General features: G+C 42.7%; 1 protein-coding gene across 1 annotated transcript in view; it reads left to right on the forward strand.

Moving 5' to 3' along the window:
* CDH4 (cadherin 4) overlaps positions 1-19198 on the forward strand; it is a 463608-nt gene that overhangs the window by 380610 nt on the left and 63800 nt on the right. The window contains exon 7 of the mRNA XM_054391796.1: positions 2203-2375. Within this exon, the coding sequence (XP_054247771.1) occupies positions 2203-2375 (173 nt within the window). The remainder of the gene's footprint in view (positions 1-2202; positions 2376-19198) is intronic.

The raw sequence follows: 19198 nt of genomic DNA on the forward strand, positions 1-19198 counted from the left end.
GATCACAGGTGAGGAGGGGCTAGAACTGTGGGGTGCTCTCATCAGAACCCCCAATAACTTTCCTTTCTGAGTTGTGTCTTGCACTAGAAGTCAATGATGTGAATCCCACCTGTTTTTTTGGAATACATCTGAAGACCACACATGTCCTAAAATAGATTCTGTTTTCCTCTTCCACTTCTGTTTTCATTAGCCCTAGGTTCTGACATTCTGTTCAGAGATATTTTCAGTACAGAATGTATTAAGATAACATAAATTCCAAACCAAACATCTCATTCAGCACATTTCCTCTTTAAATTTTCCCTGTACTTGTCTAAGGGCTGGCTTCTTTTTTTGTATCACTTGTCTCATCATAACTGCTTCTGCAAAAGAGCGCTTTGAGAGAAAGGAGAAGATTCATTGCTTGCACAGCCTTGTTTCAATTCTGTGTTGCCTTCCCTCTCCTGAAGTTTATTGATCAGAAAAATGTTAAAGTTGTTGAATAGTTTGTTTTCATTTCACAAATGTGAACCAAGATTACTGCAGAAAGATAGGAATGTGTTCATCATTAGAATTTGCTTTACACATTCATTTATTTTTTAATCTATAATTCTTATTGAGCTAAGAAAACTCAGAGGGATATGTATCACCACAGAGAACAAAAAGAGCCTGATTGAGCCAGATGGAAAGAGATCAGCAAAGCACTTTCCTCAGTGCAGAAATACAAACTTATGAGACCACTTCCTGCTAATACTGGGAAATGTAGGGGGTGATACTGGGGGGATTGCCTATGTGCTGAGTGGCTTAAGGACACTTGGCTGTGGTACAAAACTTGAGTTGGTAGATCTGCTCACTTAGAGTGTGGGGTATGTTTCTGAACTCCTTTGCAAAGAAATGCAGCTCTCCAGCTCTCTACTTTCTCAGAACTGGGAGCTTGGTAGCTTTTAGGTGAAGGTGGGCATCTGGGCTTATTAGATGAGATGCAATGCAGTGCTCATGCAGCTACAAGTCCTCAAGTTTGTCAGTGGCTCACATCTAACCAAATAGGCAGAACAAACTCAGCTCTTTTTGTGAAACAACACATCATTCCATCTTGAATAACCTCTGGTTCTTGGCAGGAGCACTTTACATCTCCTCCAGCACAGCAGGCTCATGAGTTGGTTCATCCTGCTTGGAGTTCCTGAACAAGCAGTGTTCAGGCAGTACCTTCCATCTTTCTATTGATGCTGTTGGGTTTTGATGGTCAATAAACGAGGTTATATCTCTCTCTGCCTTTCAGGTCTCATATCATTAGATTCATCCACTGTTGCAGATTGCTTTTTGTAAGCAGTATGTGCCTGCCCTTTTAGTCATCCCCTCCTACCAATATAACAAGCATAAAGCTGGGTCCTATGAGCTCTGGGGGGTCATAGGACCATGCAGCTGCAGGAGTCCATCCAATCAAGTAACATCTTTTACCCTCATAATGATAATTTCCCACTTTAGCAGAACACCCTGCTGCCAAACTCCAGTGATAATGAGCCTGTCAGTGCATCAGTGCACTCACAACAGTATCTAGAAAGTGGGGATTGTTTTTTGCAAGGCAAATGAAGACACTGATGATTAGCAAGAAACAAACCAACAATTCAATACATTGCTGGCCACACATACCAAATCATTGATTTTCTGTCCTGCTGGGCAGCAGCTGTTCCATTTGCTTGGCAGAAATCTGTTTTTTTCTCTAGAAGAGGCCAGAAAGGTAGACATTTCTCCAAGAACTGGAGCAACAGGCAGTTGCTTCCTGCATTGAGCATGAGCACATTGATGGGGGCCTTCTGAAACTGCTGAGAAGTCTGATGGACTCGCCACTATTAAACTCTACTTTTGAGTATGTGTGAATGCAGTGACTGGATGGGAAAAAAACATCCTGTGAGAGTCTACATAAAATTGCAGGACAAAAAATGCTGCCCTAAAACTTACAATCACTGAAAGAATTAGAAGTTAATCATAGATATCCTCATATGACTTCTCACTGTATAGCAGTCATGTGTAATCAGTATGCTTACAGATCATCTAGTCTCAGCAGTGTTGCTGTTTTCATAATCCTCTTCTTGCCTAGCTGTCTGGATTGAAATGGGATGTCTGCTCCAGAGCAGTTCTGAGTAAAATTCATGACCCCGAGTCAATAGGACTGCAATCTGCTCTGCAATGAGGTGGTCCTGATAGTTCATCTTCTTTTGTTCCAAGGTACCTACGTGATGACAGTGACAGCAAATGATGCAGACGACAGTACCACAGCCAACGGGATGGTGAGGTACAGGATCGTGACGCAGACCCCACAGAGCCCATCGCAGAACATGTTCACTATAAACAGCGAGACGGGAGACATCGTCACTGTGGCTGCTGGGCTTGACAGAGAGGTGAGTTTAGAAGCCACATACCAGCATCCCCATTGTTGAGGGCTGCTGGCTTGCCAAGCCCAAACCCTGTCTTGAATACTGAGCTTCTAAAAGTTTGGGCTGCAGCATGGAGATTGCGGTCTGAGCTTCAGCAGCAAGCGAGGGGCATCATGGCTTTGATGTGATATTTTCGTCTTAATCCGTATCAGTCGATGAAAGCCTGGGAGAATCTTCAAACTCATGAAGCTGATATTTTCCTTGCATAAATTTGTGCAAGTCAAAGATGTAGAAAGTACTCCAGAAGGAGCAGAGGAATGAATAAATTGGCATTTGTCCCCCTTCTGTTGAGGGACAAATATAGTGCCAGACTTCTATAGCCCTTTCTGGACCTGTCTTGCTTAGTTCTTTGCATGTTATCTTTGGAAGCAGTTACACAGCCTATACTTAACACACTTTGCATGTTTCATGATGTGTTGTTTCCAAGCTAGGAAAATGTCTTCCAGTGATTTTGGATTTATATGAGGCACAGCCTTTAATGCCTCTCCTTCTTGGCATTTTACAGCTTTTCTAAATACAGAAGAAATTTCATTTCTACTGACAAAAGCATACTATGCCTGTGTAAGCTATATGGTATGATTCTCAGGTCTCTGCCTTCCCTAGTTGTGAGTAGAGCTCAAAGACAAAGCATTTATACCTCACACAATGAACAAAAATCGATGTAGCATCAGTGGTGGGGTGGAGCAACTGGGAAAGAAGGGGGCAGCGGTCAATGGGGGTGAGGGGTGAGGGAGAACTTAAGTTCTGGGGCTTTTCCCCATTGGGCTGTGCAGTTTTTTGGAGTGTCACCTGTGCAATGCACTGAGGAGTCTTGATCAACTAAATGATGGGATCATTTGTTCATTGAGCAAGCAGCTGCAGATAGCGTGGCAGTGCAGCAAACATGAAAGTAAGGACTTATACAGTCCTAGGCTCAGATGTTTAAGTTCAGGCGGTCCCCAGAGTCAGCAAGTCCAGTGAAATCCTCTTTGAGGGAGCCCAGAGAGCTGTATTTATGAGGGAAGGCACTAGAAACTGGTTTTGTTCTTCTTTCTCTCTTGTTCTCCCTTGTGACCAATGGAAGGAACAGAGTGAGCCGGCGGCCCCGCATGTGAGCTGGTGCATGGGTTTTCTGGCTGGGAAACCAAACTCAGAGGGGTGAAAGCCTCCAGCACCTCAGAGACTTTTTTCCCTTGCACATCAGCTCCAGAGGCAGATTCTTGGCCCCACTGCAGAGCACTCTGCTGAGTGCTGGCCAATGGGAATTACTCTGCTGGGGTTTGTGCCCATTGCAGTCACGTCTGGGGCTAATTTTTTTGCTTCAGAGCTACACCATGGCTTTGGGAGGAATCCCAAATGCAGCTGCAGAGCTGCTGCTGAGAGCAGATAAAAGCATCAGCAGCAGCTCAGCAGCAAGCGGGGTGCCCTAGGGCAGCCAGTGGGACCAGCACGGGGACAGGGGCTGCTGAGTGGGAATGGCACAGATTTGGGGCTTGCCTAAGGCACCGTTTCAGGGTGAGCTGACCCAGGGGTAGACACTGCATGAAAGAGCTTTCCAAGGAGAAGGTCGGGTGTGCAGAGCTATCCAGATGTGAAGACAAGAAGCAGAGCTGGGAGAGCAGCAGGAGCACCAGAGCCTGTTCTTTCCCACATGACATGGCAAACATTGCAAGCACAACCCAGGGCAGATTTGACCTTTTCATGCTCTTTTTATTGAGAGAACCAGAAAGTTAGCTGAATCTTAAGTAGGTAGATCATCCTGAGCAGTGCTGGAGCCTGCAGCGTGCTTGCAGTCGAAGAGAAGAAACAAGTGCTGTAGAGATTGCTGGCAGCCCTTGGGGGAAGGGTGGCAAGGTACTCAGAGGAGAAATCTGAATTCTGGCAGGAAAATGCTGATTTTATGGAAATGACAGAACTGTTATTGGCCCCCTTGACATCAGTAGAGGCCAGCGTTTTAATGTAGGGCTTTACGGGTAACGAAAGGTCATTGGTCTGTATTAATTTCAAAGGCATAGATTGGGATGTCTTGGTGGGAGGGAGGTTTTAATCACAGCAAATCAGCTGAGAAAAGAGGCAGGTGATAATTAGGGGGAAAGGATAAGGCAGAACAGTTGTCTCTTTTCACATTTATCTCATTGCATCTGAAGTATTTGAAAAACTTGCAGGGAAACTGAATGTTTTATGTTAGTTCCCCTGTTGCACTAGATCTGGGAAGTCAAGGCAATCTGGCACATTGTGTATGGAAATAACAGTGTTGAGTGTCCCAAGCTGAGTACCAGGTTGGGCAAGGGACACTTGGATTGAGGCAGAACAACCAGCTCTGGGCACAATCCTGGGGCTGCCCTGAAGCTATGGGACATGCTTATTCCCAGCGCTTTCTACTGCGTTTCAGGATTAGTTCTGGAATTGGCAAAAGTTTCCAGCTTATTAACATAAAATTGTATTAGGTCTGAATTGAAAAATGTGTTTAAGCAGTCCCATAGCTGTACCACAGACTGAGTTTTTGTTTTTGTTTGTTTTTCCTGAAATCTTGCGAAAGCTATTAGAGGAGTAAATTTGGTCTTGCTGCTGACATTTCCTTGTTAGGAAAAGGATTCGAAGAGCAGTATTTGGAATGCAGATTTGTGTAAATTAAAATGTTAACAAATCTGACCTATTCAGCTGAAACTACTACAACCAAGATAAATTCCCTGGATACCAGTTATTTCTCCAAATGCTTATTGACACGTTTATCAGTGCCTATAACACTATTATGTTAAGCTGTGTTGAAACAGAACCAGGCTTTCAGTCTCCACTGGACCCTTCTACCTTGTCCCTGCAATGCAAAGGTGCCTCACAGCAGGTGTGAAAATAACTGTCAAAGCTATTCTGTATCTGAGAGACAGGTCCATGTTCCAGATCCAGCATTTGTATTTCAGAGGGGAGAAAAGTCACTTCAGAACTGGTATTTTCTAGCTCAGCATTTCCGTTGCATGCTCATTAAATAAAACTTCCCAATATTCTCAGCATCTTCACTTAATAGTGGTTCTTTACTGGTTTCTTACATTACCTTCCATTGCTGAACTATCCAAGAAACAGGACAAAGTGTTTCAGCTTGTTGTGTGTCATGAGAATTGTTTTAGTTAACCTCCAAGAAACCTATTGTAAGACAGATTCCTGTAGTTTGCTGTTTCTAAACTCTCGTTTTCACAAACCAAGGAGGAAATTAAAAACACAGCCTCTCAGATTGTGCTTGGTCTCTCTAAATGTGTCTGACACTGAAGATAGCAAAATGAAAAGCTAAGGTATTAAAATATTGATGGCTTTAAAGTTATCTTACCTGGTTCCCATTAATCTGGATGTAAATATGGTTACAAGGCTCTGTGTCCATTCACTCATTACAACTGCACTTAATTGAATGGATCCCCAAGGAAGATAAAGATAATTGGACTGCACTTCATAAAAATTATTAAAGGAGGACAGTTTAGCAACAGCCTGAATTAAACTCCTGGATACCTAAGGGTGAGAAATGCCAAAGGTGGAACAAAGGAACGTCTATCCCTTGAACCAATAGAGAAAATGATAGGGATTTAGAGTGCACCAGAGATTCAAAGGTGCATTCAAACAGCCAGGCATAGATGGAAAGGTTAAAAGCAGATGCTTGCCCTAATACAGGAAAACGTCAGGGAAACGTAGGAAATCTCTAACTCATTTAATGAAACTGGGACAAAAAGATCACTTAGTGGTGGGAGCACAAAATGTGTGGATTAATAGAGGAGGCTATGATGAACACATGAGATGGACAGGCTGTAATAAAGTTCAGAGGGTAGGAGGGGACCATGGTAGCCAATTTAACTTGCAGCAGGCTGCTACAGAAATGGGTGGTGCTCCGAGGAGATGCTGCCCAACTGATAGCTTAATTTAGCAGTCTGAATTCCAGATTTCATTGCTCTTTCTTTTTTCCACTGGGGAGAAGGTAACAAGAGGTAAAAAAGGGTCAGCTGTCGCCAGCTGGGGCTTAGAATCAGACAGAACTTTCATACCGCTATTTTCCATTCTGAAAAGTAACATTTCTCCTTATACCCATGCGAAAGGGACCAGATCAGTTCTGTGTCTGAGCTCATTTTGTCCACTGCTGCTCATGCTGGTGTCCCAGGCTGGGATGGAGCCCAGACTGTCAGTCTGACACAGAGCACCTGGTGCCGTAATTCAACCTCATCAGCTCTTTTGATTTCTCTGTTGGCAGAATATCTGTCTCAGTAGCACAGTAAACCTGCACTGGAGCTATAGTATAGGCAATATCATCCTGCGAAGAGCTTCTCCTAAATATTTTATGAGCATGGACTTTGAGGAAGCAGGAAGTGGGGAAAAAAAGAGAGAAAAGGAGCTGGTTGATCCCACACTCTGCTGGCAGGCCAATAAATGTCGAGACATCTCAAATGTCGTCCAGGCTTATTTGAGGTAATAAGTATTTTGGCTCTGCAGTGCTTGTAGTGTAATGTTGCTGACTTTTTGAGATCCCCTTCAGAAAGGAGTCCCTTTCCAGCACATTCAGCTGGTGTTGAAGAAATGAAGAAAGTCAGGAATCCAAGTTGCTTCTTCCGAATTTCTCTGTGTTTCTATTTCTTTTTAAAGGGATTGTAGCTCTGCTGCTGCAAGAGTTTTTAAAAATACATGAAATCCGATTCTATGATTGCTACACTTGGCTTTCCAAAAACATGATGTTGCTAGTCTTTCTCAAGTGAGTGAAAGATAAAAGGGAGAGCCTGCCAACAACTGAGTTAGTGGCTTATTTTATTTATGAATGAAATGGCAGGATTTTTGTGGGGAAGAGGAAAAGTTCTTCTTATTAGCAGAGACAGTTGATTTCTTTTCCAATACTCTGGTTTTGGTGCAACTAGACGTTTCTGATAGAGCAGAAATTGAAATCTTGTGTAAAAAGAATATTAACAGCACCTTTGCTCCTCCAAAAGCTAAGCAGGGATTGGTTTTCACCATATGTAGCAACTATTCCGGGCACATTTATCTCTAGGTCAGTGCAGTAGCTTTTCAAAACCTCTTTGTTGCATTTCACATATTGGCCAGGAATAAACAAGACGTCATATTGGTAATGGGAATTACTTTAGCCAGTGAGACTGCTGTAATTCAGCCTCTGTGAAGCAGTCCCATAGGGAGCAGTCCACTAGGCTGAGCTTGCCCAAATACAGTGGGTTTAATCTGGACTTGTCTCTTCCAGCCAGCCAATACTCTTAAGTATGGCCAACTGGGAACACAGGCTGAGCCTTGCTTTCTGTACCGGGAAACTTTCCACTGACAGGGGGGTCCAGCAGCTTTCAATCCTTTTTCTAGCCCAGGAATATATAACAAAGGGAATTTAATCTGTTCTAAATTATCATCGCCTGTGTTAATCATTTCCCCTCACTGCATATCAATGTGATGTTCTGCAAAGCTGTGCCTCCTCCTAGAAGGGCTGGAGGAACATCTGCTGCAGCATGAGGCTGAAGGCTCTCTACATGGTCAGAGTGATAGATGAGTGAGTCTGTGCAGATTATCACTTGTGTATGGGTACTGACAAAATACAAAGAACAAGGGAAATGACATCTAAATGGCTTGACTGTGTCCTTAGAGTTTCTGTTTCCCATTTTCCTCACTCAAATTAGCCATCTCCAAGGAACAGAGAGAACCAATGCAAAATTGATAGGGGGGGGATGTCACCTTCTGACAGACACAATCCAGCATGCACTGTTTGCTATTTGTATCTATTACACGAGTTCTTTAAAGTGAGAGAGATTCTGATTTTCATGTTCTGTCCGTTATATTTTCTGGAGGAGAACTAAAACAAGGTTGTTAGCTTCTGCTGAGCCACCAGGATCTTGTTTTTAAGGGTAAAGTTCCTGTATGGCAGCATTAGAACATGCAGAAAATGCATCCACAGCTGAACTCACAGGAGAAAACGAGGGGGAGATTGGTAATTTTACCAGTGGGGCACATCCATTTCTGTGAATTTGGACCACAAGCCACTCTATTTAGCTTCCAGACTTGCAGGCTCCCAAAGTATTCTCCAGTGACTGAGATGATGAAGGACTGTAACAGACTTCCAAGGGTAAGTGGCTTTTTCCACTTCCCCCAGCATTCAGGTAATGATTTGAAGTCTTTGTGGAACATGTCTTTACACCAGACATAAACTACTGGAGTCTTAACATAGCTAAGCAGGTGAACTACTAAAGCATCCTCTGTGCAGCAGGTCAGATTCTGTGTTGTACTTGTCCCTTCTAACCATGGCCTTAATGTTTCCTTTGCTCTTGAGAAGCAATTCTCACCAGCCCTGGCACTCTGCAATGCTCTGCCCTCACTGTCTGCCCAGCTGCCACACACCATCCTGGGGATTTGTGGAGCACAAAGTCATTCTAGAGGATGAAAACCACTCTATAAATGTCACTTATCACTAAATGCTGGGTTATCCCTGATAGCTTGTAATTTTTCAGGTCCATGTAACAAAAATGTAAATATTGAAGCTTTATATATTAATATGCCTGAAATCATTTACTTAAAGATAAAACTGGTTAAATTATGCCATTATAAAATTATCCCATTTCCACAGCAGCATATCCTGTCAAAGGAAGAGCTGATTAACCATAAGCTGAATTTAGCCAGTAGATTTATGCTTGATTCTGGTTTATGTTTCTGCATTGTACGTGGGACTGATCTGAGCTTGCTCCATCATTCCAGCATTTCATTTTCTTGTTACAGACAAGAATGACCTTTTTCAGCAAATTATGCTGAGAAGCCCTACCACTCGTCAGTGAAGAAGGTTCATTTTATTAACCCCATTTAGTGCCCAATGGAAAGCTAGTTGTAGTAATTTGAGATACCAGCACTTAGCAGATAGGGAGCGCTTGAATCTGCTCTGAGTGCTGTTGGTCCAGCACTGCTTAATGGATTCTTCAGTAAGATTGCAGGATGGGAAAGATGTGAGCAAAGCTACCTGACAGAAATAATGCCACTTGTTTTATTTAAGAAAGGAATTATGTCAGTGGTTTTGAAGCCTGGAAAGAATATTTCTCCCTGTTTTCATTTCTCAGTTAGCAGTGGCTGCATGTCTTTGTGGTAGGTGTTTCTAGATCATCTGTACCTTTTGGTCTTCTGCCTGAGCGATGCAACTTATTAAGTATGAGGTTTTAGAGCTCATGTATATGGAAGGGTTTTTTAATTATTTTTCCTTGGTAAAAATCTGATGGCTAGATACAACAGTGAGACTGATAGAGGAAGGACTCTGAGCCATGGGCTTTGGAAGACAATGGCAAATGTACGTGTTTTACTGGAAAAGAAAAAGAAAAAGTAAAAAGAGTATTTGGAGATGACAGGAGAAACTTTTAAAGAACGAAAGAGCTTTCCCAAAACTGGTAAATAGGTTGGAACCTGTCCACTGAGAAGATAGGAAAATATCCATGGTAATTCCATCCCCAAAAAAAATTTCATTACCAGGATGATCAGGACTCAGACTTAAAAGGCTGGAGACCAACTGATTATACAAATTGTGGTGATCTGTTGGCACAGTTTGAATGTGAGTTTGCGTAAGCTCAGCCTAGCTGTGGTTTGATCCACGTGCAGTCACTCATTATCCTCTTTCTGCTTAGACACTAATGGCCCTGTCATCACTGGGGGGCTTAGGAACTAAATAACATAGACAAGCAAAGAGAAACACTAATGAAGGAAGGAAGACAACACAGCAAATGTGTACTTAATAATGCTGTCTGGACAGGCAGAGCACATTTTATGGCCACCTGTATTGCTAATCCTTGACAGATAGATGTGTAATATTTAATTCTTGACACCTCTGCTTTTTGGGGAAGGAGCACTTTGCATGCTCTGGAAAAACATGGTACCGTAGAGCCTGTTTGGTTAAGCAAGCTGCTCAGCCTGATAGTTTCCATGAAAACTTATGATGCTCTTCCTGTTATTTCAGTCTATGCAACACAAACCCTTTGGGATTCAGAAAATGATGGCCAACCTGTTGCCAGCTTAAGCAAGTCCTACCAGTTTTTTAATGCTTGTTTTGAACTTGTCTTCAGTAATTCTTTGTCTTGCTGTTGGCATTGTCAAAGCACTGTATTCATGACTGGGACATTCTGTATCTTTGCCATTCCTCTTGCCCTTTGAAGGAGGAGAGTGTCAGAGCTCTTTGTGAGGGATTTTGTGGCCATGCCAGTCCTCTTGAGAAGTTGGTTTCAGAGTTGCAGACTGTTGCTGAGCAGGCTTCATCTTTCCTGATGAAGCTGACAATCACTGTGCCCCAGTGAAATGGAGCTGTCAGAAGAGCTGATGGAGAGCCCACTCGGGCACCACAGTGCTCCTCTGCAGTAAATACCTGACAAGGTGATCTGCCACTCGTAGCCTGCATTTGTCATGGCCTTACTGCTGTCCAAGGACATTCTTTTCTCAATCAAATTATGATTTTAATAAAGAGAATCAAATAGAGCAGTAGTGCAGCTTTTGTCAGTCTAGTTGTTCTGTGAAGGTTTTCAGTTTGAGTCCCTTTGGAGATGCTCCCGCAGCTGTACAAAGGCAAACCTACAACCAGTTTACACATCCTGTGGAGCTGATTCCACCAGCAATAGGTCATACACTTTGCTGAAACAAAGAGTTTCCTCCCACTCAGACAGTGCATGTGAAGGTATTTACTGTTGGGTTAGACTCTCTTTATATACTTGGCTTCATAGAATCATAGAGTAGTTTGAGTTGGAAAGAACCTTTAAAGATCATCCTGTCCAACTTCACTGTGGTCAGCCTGGACATCTTCAACTAGAGCAGCTTGGTCAACCAACCTGATCTGGCATGGTTTCAGAGAGGGGACATCTACCACCTCTCTGAGCAACCTGGGGCAATGTTTCACCACCCTCATAATAAAAAAATCTCATCCTTCTCTCTAGTCTAAATCTCCCTCTTTTAGTTTAAAGCCATCACCCCTTGTCCTGTTGTAAAACACCCTGCTAAAACATCTGTCTCCAGCTTTCTGATTGGGTCTTTTAAGTACTGAAAGGCCACAAGAAAGTTTCCCTGGAACCTTCTCTTCTCCAGGCAGAACAACTCCAAATCTCTCAGCCTGTCCTCATAGCAGAGGGGTTCCAACCCTCTGATCATTTTTGTGGTCTCCTCTGGACCCACTCCAACAGGGCCATGATTTTCCTGTGCTGAGGACTCCAGAGCTGGATGCAGGACTCCAGGTTACAGGATATGGTACTTGCTTTACATATCAGTAGCATTCAGATGCTGGAGCCTCTGGGAGAGGTTGGAGTGATTCACATGTTAAACTGTAATGATTTCTTGTTCATATTTGGGTGAGCTATTGAAGAGATGTCACCAAATTGAAAAGCTACATGATTTGGGGTTGACCTATTCTGATAAAACAAACCTTTGAGTTTAATTGGATCCGATTATAGAGTCTGAGCAAGAATAGGACTGATACCCAACTTAATCCATGCTCTTTTTTGCAGTGTGGAAATCTTCATAGCCTCTGCTGTAAGAAAATGCCACATACACTAATAGTCTCTAGACCCTTCTCTTTCTTCACACACACTTTAGTATGTTCAGAGAGTTCTGGTGCAGTCTGGTTGCACTTGTTTCAAGTTGTTCATGAAATCCCACCTCTGACTACAGTGGGTTGGCTTATACATTATTCAATAGTAAAATCCCATCTGAATAAAGAAGGGGGTGAGGGGAAGTTAAGTATTGGTGTGGAATGCTCACCAGGTCCTTAGCATAATCTTTCTCATTCAGCCCTGTGTTTCCTGTTCCATTTGAGCTTGTCTCACAGTGAAGAATAGTGTATCGTTCCAATTTTAGATAGAAGACTACCTGCTCAGCTCAGGCAGATTTAAAAGTTTTTCTTCTGGTACATCACATACTTTCCAACAGCCCCTTCCCCTCTCTAAAGGGATTACTGTCTAAATCTGCACTGGGTCAAGTGAAATAATTAAACACAAGCTGGCTCCGCTAATTAACTTATCCACAGACCATTGTCTGTTATTAGCATTTTAAAGAGAGACTTTAACTCTTCTTTCTAGACTTAGATGTGGGTGTTGTTTTTTTTTTTAAATAACTCAACCCATTCCTATAAGTTTCTTTGGCTACATATCTGGATAAAATATTATCATCAATATGTTTGCCAGATCACAAGTGAGTTTAGAGGATGTTTCAGTCTGTGGCAGCTACTTTTTCTTAACAGAGCTTAAGAAAAAGGCAGCTTAAATGCAAAGGAATGCCACTGTCAGAAGAGCAGTTAAAGAGCCTTCTATTCTGAAAGTACTCTTAACATGGAAAATCATCAGTGTAAACAATAGAGAAACTAGTCTGTGCTTTGTAAAATGTAATTAAAATGGTGATATATCTGGTGTCTTTATGGTTCACCTAACCACAGCTTCAGAACAGCATCAGGATCATGAAGTATGGAGTTGCTGGGGGTGTGATGCTTCCAAAGAGGCAGAAATGTGTGCACAGGGACAAAAATATGGGAGTCTCCTATTCTGCACCATGAATACCAGCTCAATTCCTTGAGTTCTGTACTCAAGCTGTGCCAGGGGAGGCGTAGGCTGGACGTTAGGAAGAAATTCTTCACAGAAAGAGAGATTGGCCATTGGAATGGGCTGGCCAGGGAAGTGGTGTAGTCACCATCCCTAGAAGTGTTTAAAATCAGACTGGATGAGGCACTTAGTGCCCCGGTTTAGTTGATTAGATGGTGTTGGGTGATAGGTTGGACTTAATGGTCTTGAAGGTCTTTTCCAACCTGGTTAATTCTGTGTGTGATTCTGTGTAATTAATACCCCAAAAGGTGGCAGAAGGTGGCTTTTTGAAGGAGAAAACAACTGTTCTTGTTGGACACTTCCAAGTTTCACTAGGCTGTCTGTAAACAACCCCGGTGCTGGATGCCAAGATTTGGGGTGTTCATCGTTCACTGCATGTTGAGAGAGGCTTATCCAAAGGATAAGGCCAGCAAGGTGCCATGTGCAGGTGGGAAGGAGCTGTGTCTTATTTTTCCCAGAATTGCACATTAAGGTGTCTAGAAGCTTGCAGTAGCAGAGCAGTGAGGGTTTTTTTTTTTTTCTTTTGTCCTGGTAACCTCCCGGTTTTAAAGCTAAATATTTTCCTTTCATTGTTGTTCTGTTGATCCCATTTTAAAAACTTCTGAAGATTTGGTGTAAGAAATCCTCATTAAGTAGAGTGTGTGTCAGTACAATGTTTTATTCAAGCTATTCTTTTTTTTTTTTCCACTTAAAATGCTTTCTCTTCCAAATGCCTTTCTAAATAAATAAATGTAGTTTTCAGTTAAAGTAAACAGATCACATACTGAGTGACCTCAAATCTGCTGGCTAAAATTTAAAAAGGGAACTAATTGGATAAAAATGTGGTGACTCATACTATCCAAACACTGAATAAGTTGGCCTTTCCAGTCTTAATTTATACAATGCTCTGAAAAATAAATAGTTTGCAGTTTCACATTCATACCAACATGGAATTCATCTCAGTTTATGAGGAAGAATCTTGTTTTAATGGTTAAAGTTTTGGGCAGATGTTCAAACAGGGGTAAACTGGCCAGGCTGATTTCTGTTGCCTGAGGGTGGGAAGCAGGGTTTGTAAGTCAACAGCAAATGACTCTAGTAGAAGTGGCTTTTCTGGTAGATATCTGATTTTTCTAAAAGGAGGATTTGATACCACCCAAGCAAACATATGCCAAAGAAAATGCCTACTTGGGAAGTATTGTTTTCACCTTCCAAAGGTGAATTTATGAGATTTAAGAGGAGCAGCTTCCTTGTCTCTTCAATTCTCTGCAAACCCTGTGGTTTGCCTGCAGCAAAGTGGAGCTGGCCCAAGCCATAGAGATGTACAGTGTTTAAAATACCCCACAATACATTGTGTGTGTTCTGCTCACAGGGGAGCTTGTATTCAGGTGAAGTATTGATGAGAGGATGCTTTACGCATTATTCATTCTGAAAGTGGTTTGTTTTGGAGATGTGTATGTTTCTGCAATTACTTTAGCCATTAAACTTCAGCCCTGAAAATGCTTTCATCTTGGCTGATTCCATCTTTTTGTGGCCATGGCAATGCAGAGGAGCGTGATGGGAAATGTGTTATTGGATTTGGAAATTGCGTGCATTTTACCCCCTTAATGTTTGATATCAGAAAACCTGATGTTTGACAGAAAAGGTAATGAACAGTATTTGCTTGTAAATCAGCAGCAAGATGTGGTTTGCATGAATGGATGTTTAAGCACAAAGAGAAAATCTGGAAGGGTTAGCAGTGCCCTCACTATCAGAAGATCAGCCCTGTGGGGAGAAGCGGAGGCAACTTCCATCAGCCTGTGCTGGAGAGGCACCACATGACTGCCTGGCTTCACCAATATCAACTGATTGCAAAGCAATGACTGCCCTGACCATGGCCCATAGAGATGGATCTAACTGACCTTCCCTGAGCAAACTTGGCTGGTGCTGGTAGAACAGCTTGAAGATCAGGAAAAGCTGGATAGATCTGTGGCTATGTGCCTTGCCTGTACCTTCTTTGGCCATGCAGCATTTCTTTGAACTCCCATACTGGAGACCTGGAGAATCTCTCATCTATACCCCTGTGAGTAGAAAATGAAGCAGTAGGAGGCTTTTATGTAGGTCATAGAATCATAGAATGGTTTAGACTGGAAGGGAGCTTAAAGATCATCTAGTTCTAATCACTCTGCCATAGGCAGGGACACTTTCCACTAGCCCAGGTTGCTCAAGGACTCATCCAACCTGGCCTTGAATACCTCCAGGGAGGGGGAATCCATAACCTCCCTGGGCAACCTGTTCCAGTGTCTCACCACCCTCACTGTAAAGAAATTCTTCCTCACACCCAGTCTAAATCTGCCCTCCTCAAGCTTAAAGCCATTGCTGCTCATCCTTTCAGTACAAGCCCTTGCAAAAAGTCCCTTTCTAGCTTTCTCTTGGGCCCCCTTCAGATGCTGAAAGGCTGGTCACCCATAATGATCCCGGTTAGGCAGGAAGCCCCACAACAGTTTCCCACCCCTAGATTAAGACAAAACAATGTTTTTTTTTAAATCATTATTATCAATTTAAAAAAAATCTAGAGAAAAATCAATATTTTTATTGTAATAGCTGCAAAAGTGTCACATGGATATTGGTTTTCTAAAATGATTAATGTGTTAAAAGAGCCATTTTTGTCAAAGCATTAAAACTATTTTAAAAGGGGATCTTCTGCAGTATGAAAATAAACTCCAAATAAGGGAGATGTTTCAAATGTCAGCAGCTTCACTCTTAGCATCTTCTGATGAAAAAACACTCTGTCATAATACTCTCCACCAGCTTTCATCCTCAGGCCCCTTCAGCTCTCTGTATGGTCTCTGCCACTGCTGTCATCCTACCATAGCAAAAAGGGTATTTAGAGATGTTCTCCTCAAAACTAATTCCACTGTTCGCAGTAAGAGCCTATTAATGTAACTCAGAGTGACCATTGCCTGCAGTATTAGCATCTTCAAAGGCTGACTGACAGATTGGAGAAATGGATTTTGCATTCATGGGCTGCCCCCAGATGCTGCACCAGGGCAGGTTTAGAGGGGAACAGAGGCATGGGGCTTTTCTTGCAGTGTCCATAGGAAATGAGGTAGGTTAAATTGCATCCCTAACAACCAGATGTGCAGGGAAGCATTCAGGAGAAAACACATCCAAAAAAAGTCTTGCAAGAACTCATTTTAAGTTACATAAATTATTGTTTGTGTTTTCAGAGGCAGTTATTTTCAAGTCTAACCAGCTGTATCTGTTTGGAGTTGCCCTAAATAAATACATCATTACATAAACACAGAATTGGTTTGGGGATTTTTTTTATTTTTTTCCACTGAGGTCCAGGCCCTGTTTGCTGCACAGCATTGCACAGACTGTGAGAAGGAGGTGTCTGAATTTCAATGGGACATTTTGACACAGAAAATCCCATTCTTAGTATGTTTGGTGTTTCTGAATCAGATGGTGACAGCTACCTTAAAAGGAGACAGGGTAAATAACGTGATACTTTTTTTGTTAGAGAAATTTGAATGTAAGTCAAAAGTCCAAGCAGGTGATTGCATCTCATTTAACATTTTTCACCCCTCTTTGGTACAGCAAGCCAACATCAGGAGCATGGTGATGCAGTGTAGGGGCATTTTGCTGACAGGCTTCCCAGCAGCATGTTGGTTCAGTCCTTCTTCAGAAAGCAGGGTGATTGCTATTCAAGGAGAGTGCCGTGTCATGATGTGTGGTGATAACGCCGGGCGCCCGCCGCCACCACCTTATCATCTCACAGGATGCAATTACCTGATAAACGGTGACGCTCTCCGTAGCTGAGCGTTGCTTATGTGCTCCTGCAAGTCCAGTCTGCAAAGTTCAATCCACTGTTCAGAAGTCCTTAAGTACCATTGAAGTGTTCTCCAGTGGTTCCCCAGGTTTTATAAATGAGAACATAAACGAAGTGACTCAAAGCGCAGAGAGGCTCATCTGTTCCAAACCAGAATAAAATGTGAAAGAATAATCTGAAAGACATGATGGTTTTTACTGAAGAAATAATCACAGAGTCACTTACCAGAATCAGGAAACCTGCTTTATCCTTTGTTGCATTATAAATAAGAATTCTATTTGTTCCTGGGAAACAAGCCTGAAGTAGGCTGCTACACCTCATTGCGAGTGACGGGCGAGGGGAGCGACTGAATAAATACTGCCTGGCTGTTCCATTAGGTGATGTTGTTTCTTGCCTTCTTCTGCTTTCCTTCCCAGGAATGAGTTGGTTTTTCATTTCAGAGGTGCAGTTTGACCAATTACTGGGTCACTCGTTACTGTGTTTAAATTCACAGCTGACCAGAGGGGGAGGATGCTGACTACCAGGCAAGTAGCATGGTGGTGGGGAGGAGGCAGGGACTGGGATCTCCTTCATCTGCTTGCTGTTATGGTGGGCTCTCCCATTGCTGGGAGAGCACCATTGACCAGACCAGCCCATAAAGATGTGGAGGAAGTGAAAAGAAAGGAGAAACATCTGTCCTGCAGTCTTCTGCCTCTCCAGAAACAGGAAGGTATAAGGGAGGACAAGTGGGGATAAAACAGAGAGAGGAGGAGGTGTTTGCAGGATGTTGGCACAAAGGTGTTTCTTCAGTTACTATTTTTAATCCTTTTTCTACTCTTAATGTGAACTCTGGGGAAGGCTATAGGCTCTGGATTCAAAGGGACAGAGAAATGCTATTCTGGATGGAACAACCCATGTAGTTCATCATCCTCTCATGATACAGCCATCTGTCAGAGCTTCAGGCACGAGCTCTTGGAGCTGTGTGTTTGGTGGTTATGTCTCGCGCTAGGTGGTTAGATGTAAAATTACACAGTATCATACTAACTTGGAACATAAAACCACTGCCATGCTCTGTCTTGACTGTTCATACGTTTCTTGGCAGAAGTTGTTGCAGACACCAGCTTTCAATCCTTTCAAATTAAATGTCGGTTGATGGTGGAGTAGTAGTCAGCACAAGCATCCTGCTCATTCCGCTTCCCCCAGCACTGGAGAGCAGCTCTGCACCTCCTGAGCTTGCTGATGAGCAGCTCATCTGGGAGCAGTTCTGAAGGAGATCTTTGACTTTCTTTGGCTTCCCAGAGGAATTCATAATTATTTCCTCCTTTATCATGGAGTGCAGCTGGAGGCTTCAGCTCCATTAGAATTGCCCTGGTAATTTCACAGTGTGAAATTTACAGCAAACAAGGGACATTAACGTTAAATAAATTTATGCAACAGCAACCCTCACCCAAGTCATTAAAAGTGTGTGCAATTTTTAATGGCTGCTTCAGCATGGCATTTGATAAGTTTGTTCATTTCTTTCCCCAGTCTGTTAAGTATACCTATACACACAGAGAGAGGTTTTTCTGCCAGAGGTATTGGCAGAAGCTGCCTGCGGCCTCGAATGTCCTCTCCTTGCAAGCACTTTAAACATGGCTGTAATCCCAACTGCAGTGGAGTGAAGAGAGCCTGTCACTGAAGAGCAGATCTGTCTGTGTGCAACTCAAATAATCCAATTGAACTCTGTGGTGATTGTGAATTATGTCTATTTGAAAAGACAGGATACCATAAAGACTGCTAATATGGTGGAAAATTATATTAAGCTGAGACAAGACAAAGTTGATTATGTGCTAGACTAGTGCAGATGTGCCTGGCACTAGTCATTTATGCATATTGATTGATCTTAAATATAGCAGAGCAGAGGATGGGAGTGGTGTTTGTACGGTTATTGATTTTGTTTCAACTCCTTGGGCTGTTGTCCTAAGCTTTCAGATCCAGCCATCTTGATTGATACAACTCATCAGAAAGCTTGATAAAAAAAGCAGGTATGAGGCTGATGTCCCCAGCCAGAGAAATCATGCTGGTTATATCCTTTCAGAAGCAGTCTGTTGCACTTCATGCAGGCATTCAGAAACATGCCAGCTCTTTCTAGCTCTGTGGAACCTCAGTGGAAGGTTCATTGGAAGGCTGCAGTTAGGCTTCTGCAGGCTTTGGGTTTCAGCTGGTTTTGGGTTTACCCTGACCTCAGTGGATGTTACTGATTTGGGCTGTGTGTTAAACAATCAGAGCATGCTCATATGCTCATGATGCTTGATCTGCTTTATTCAGTTTTCTGCCTGGTTTCTTAATTGATTAATTTTGGCCTTTACAAACGTGCACAAGCAGAAGTGTTGTTTCTCCACCTCTCCCACGTTCCAAGCAGTGAAGCTGTAAACAGAGGATTTTCAATACCCTTCTTTGGTTGTTCTCTCACTCCTTGTGAGTCACTATTTATTAAGAAGCTA

Source organism: Indicator indicator, chromosome 24 (genome assembly GCF_027791375.1).
Source record: "Indicator indicator isolate 239-I01 chromosome 24, UM_Iind_1.1, whole genome shotgun sequence".
Lineage (NCBI taxonomy): Eukaryota > Metazoa > Chordata > Aves > Piciformes > Indicatoridae > Indicator > Indicator indicator.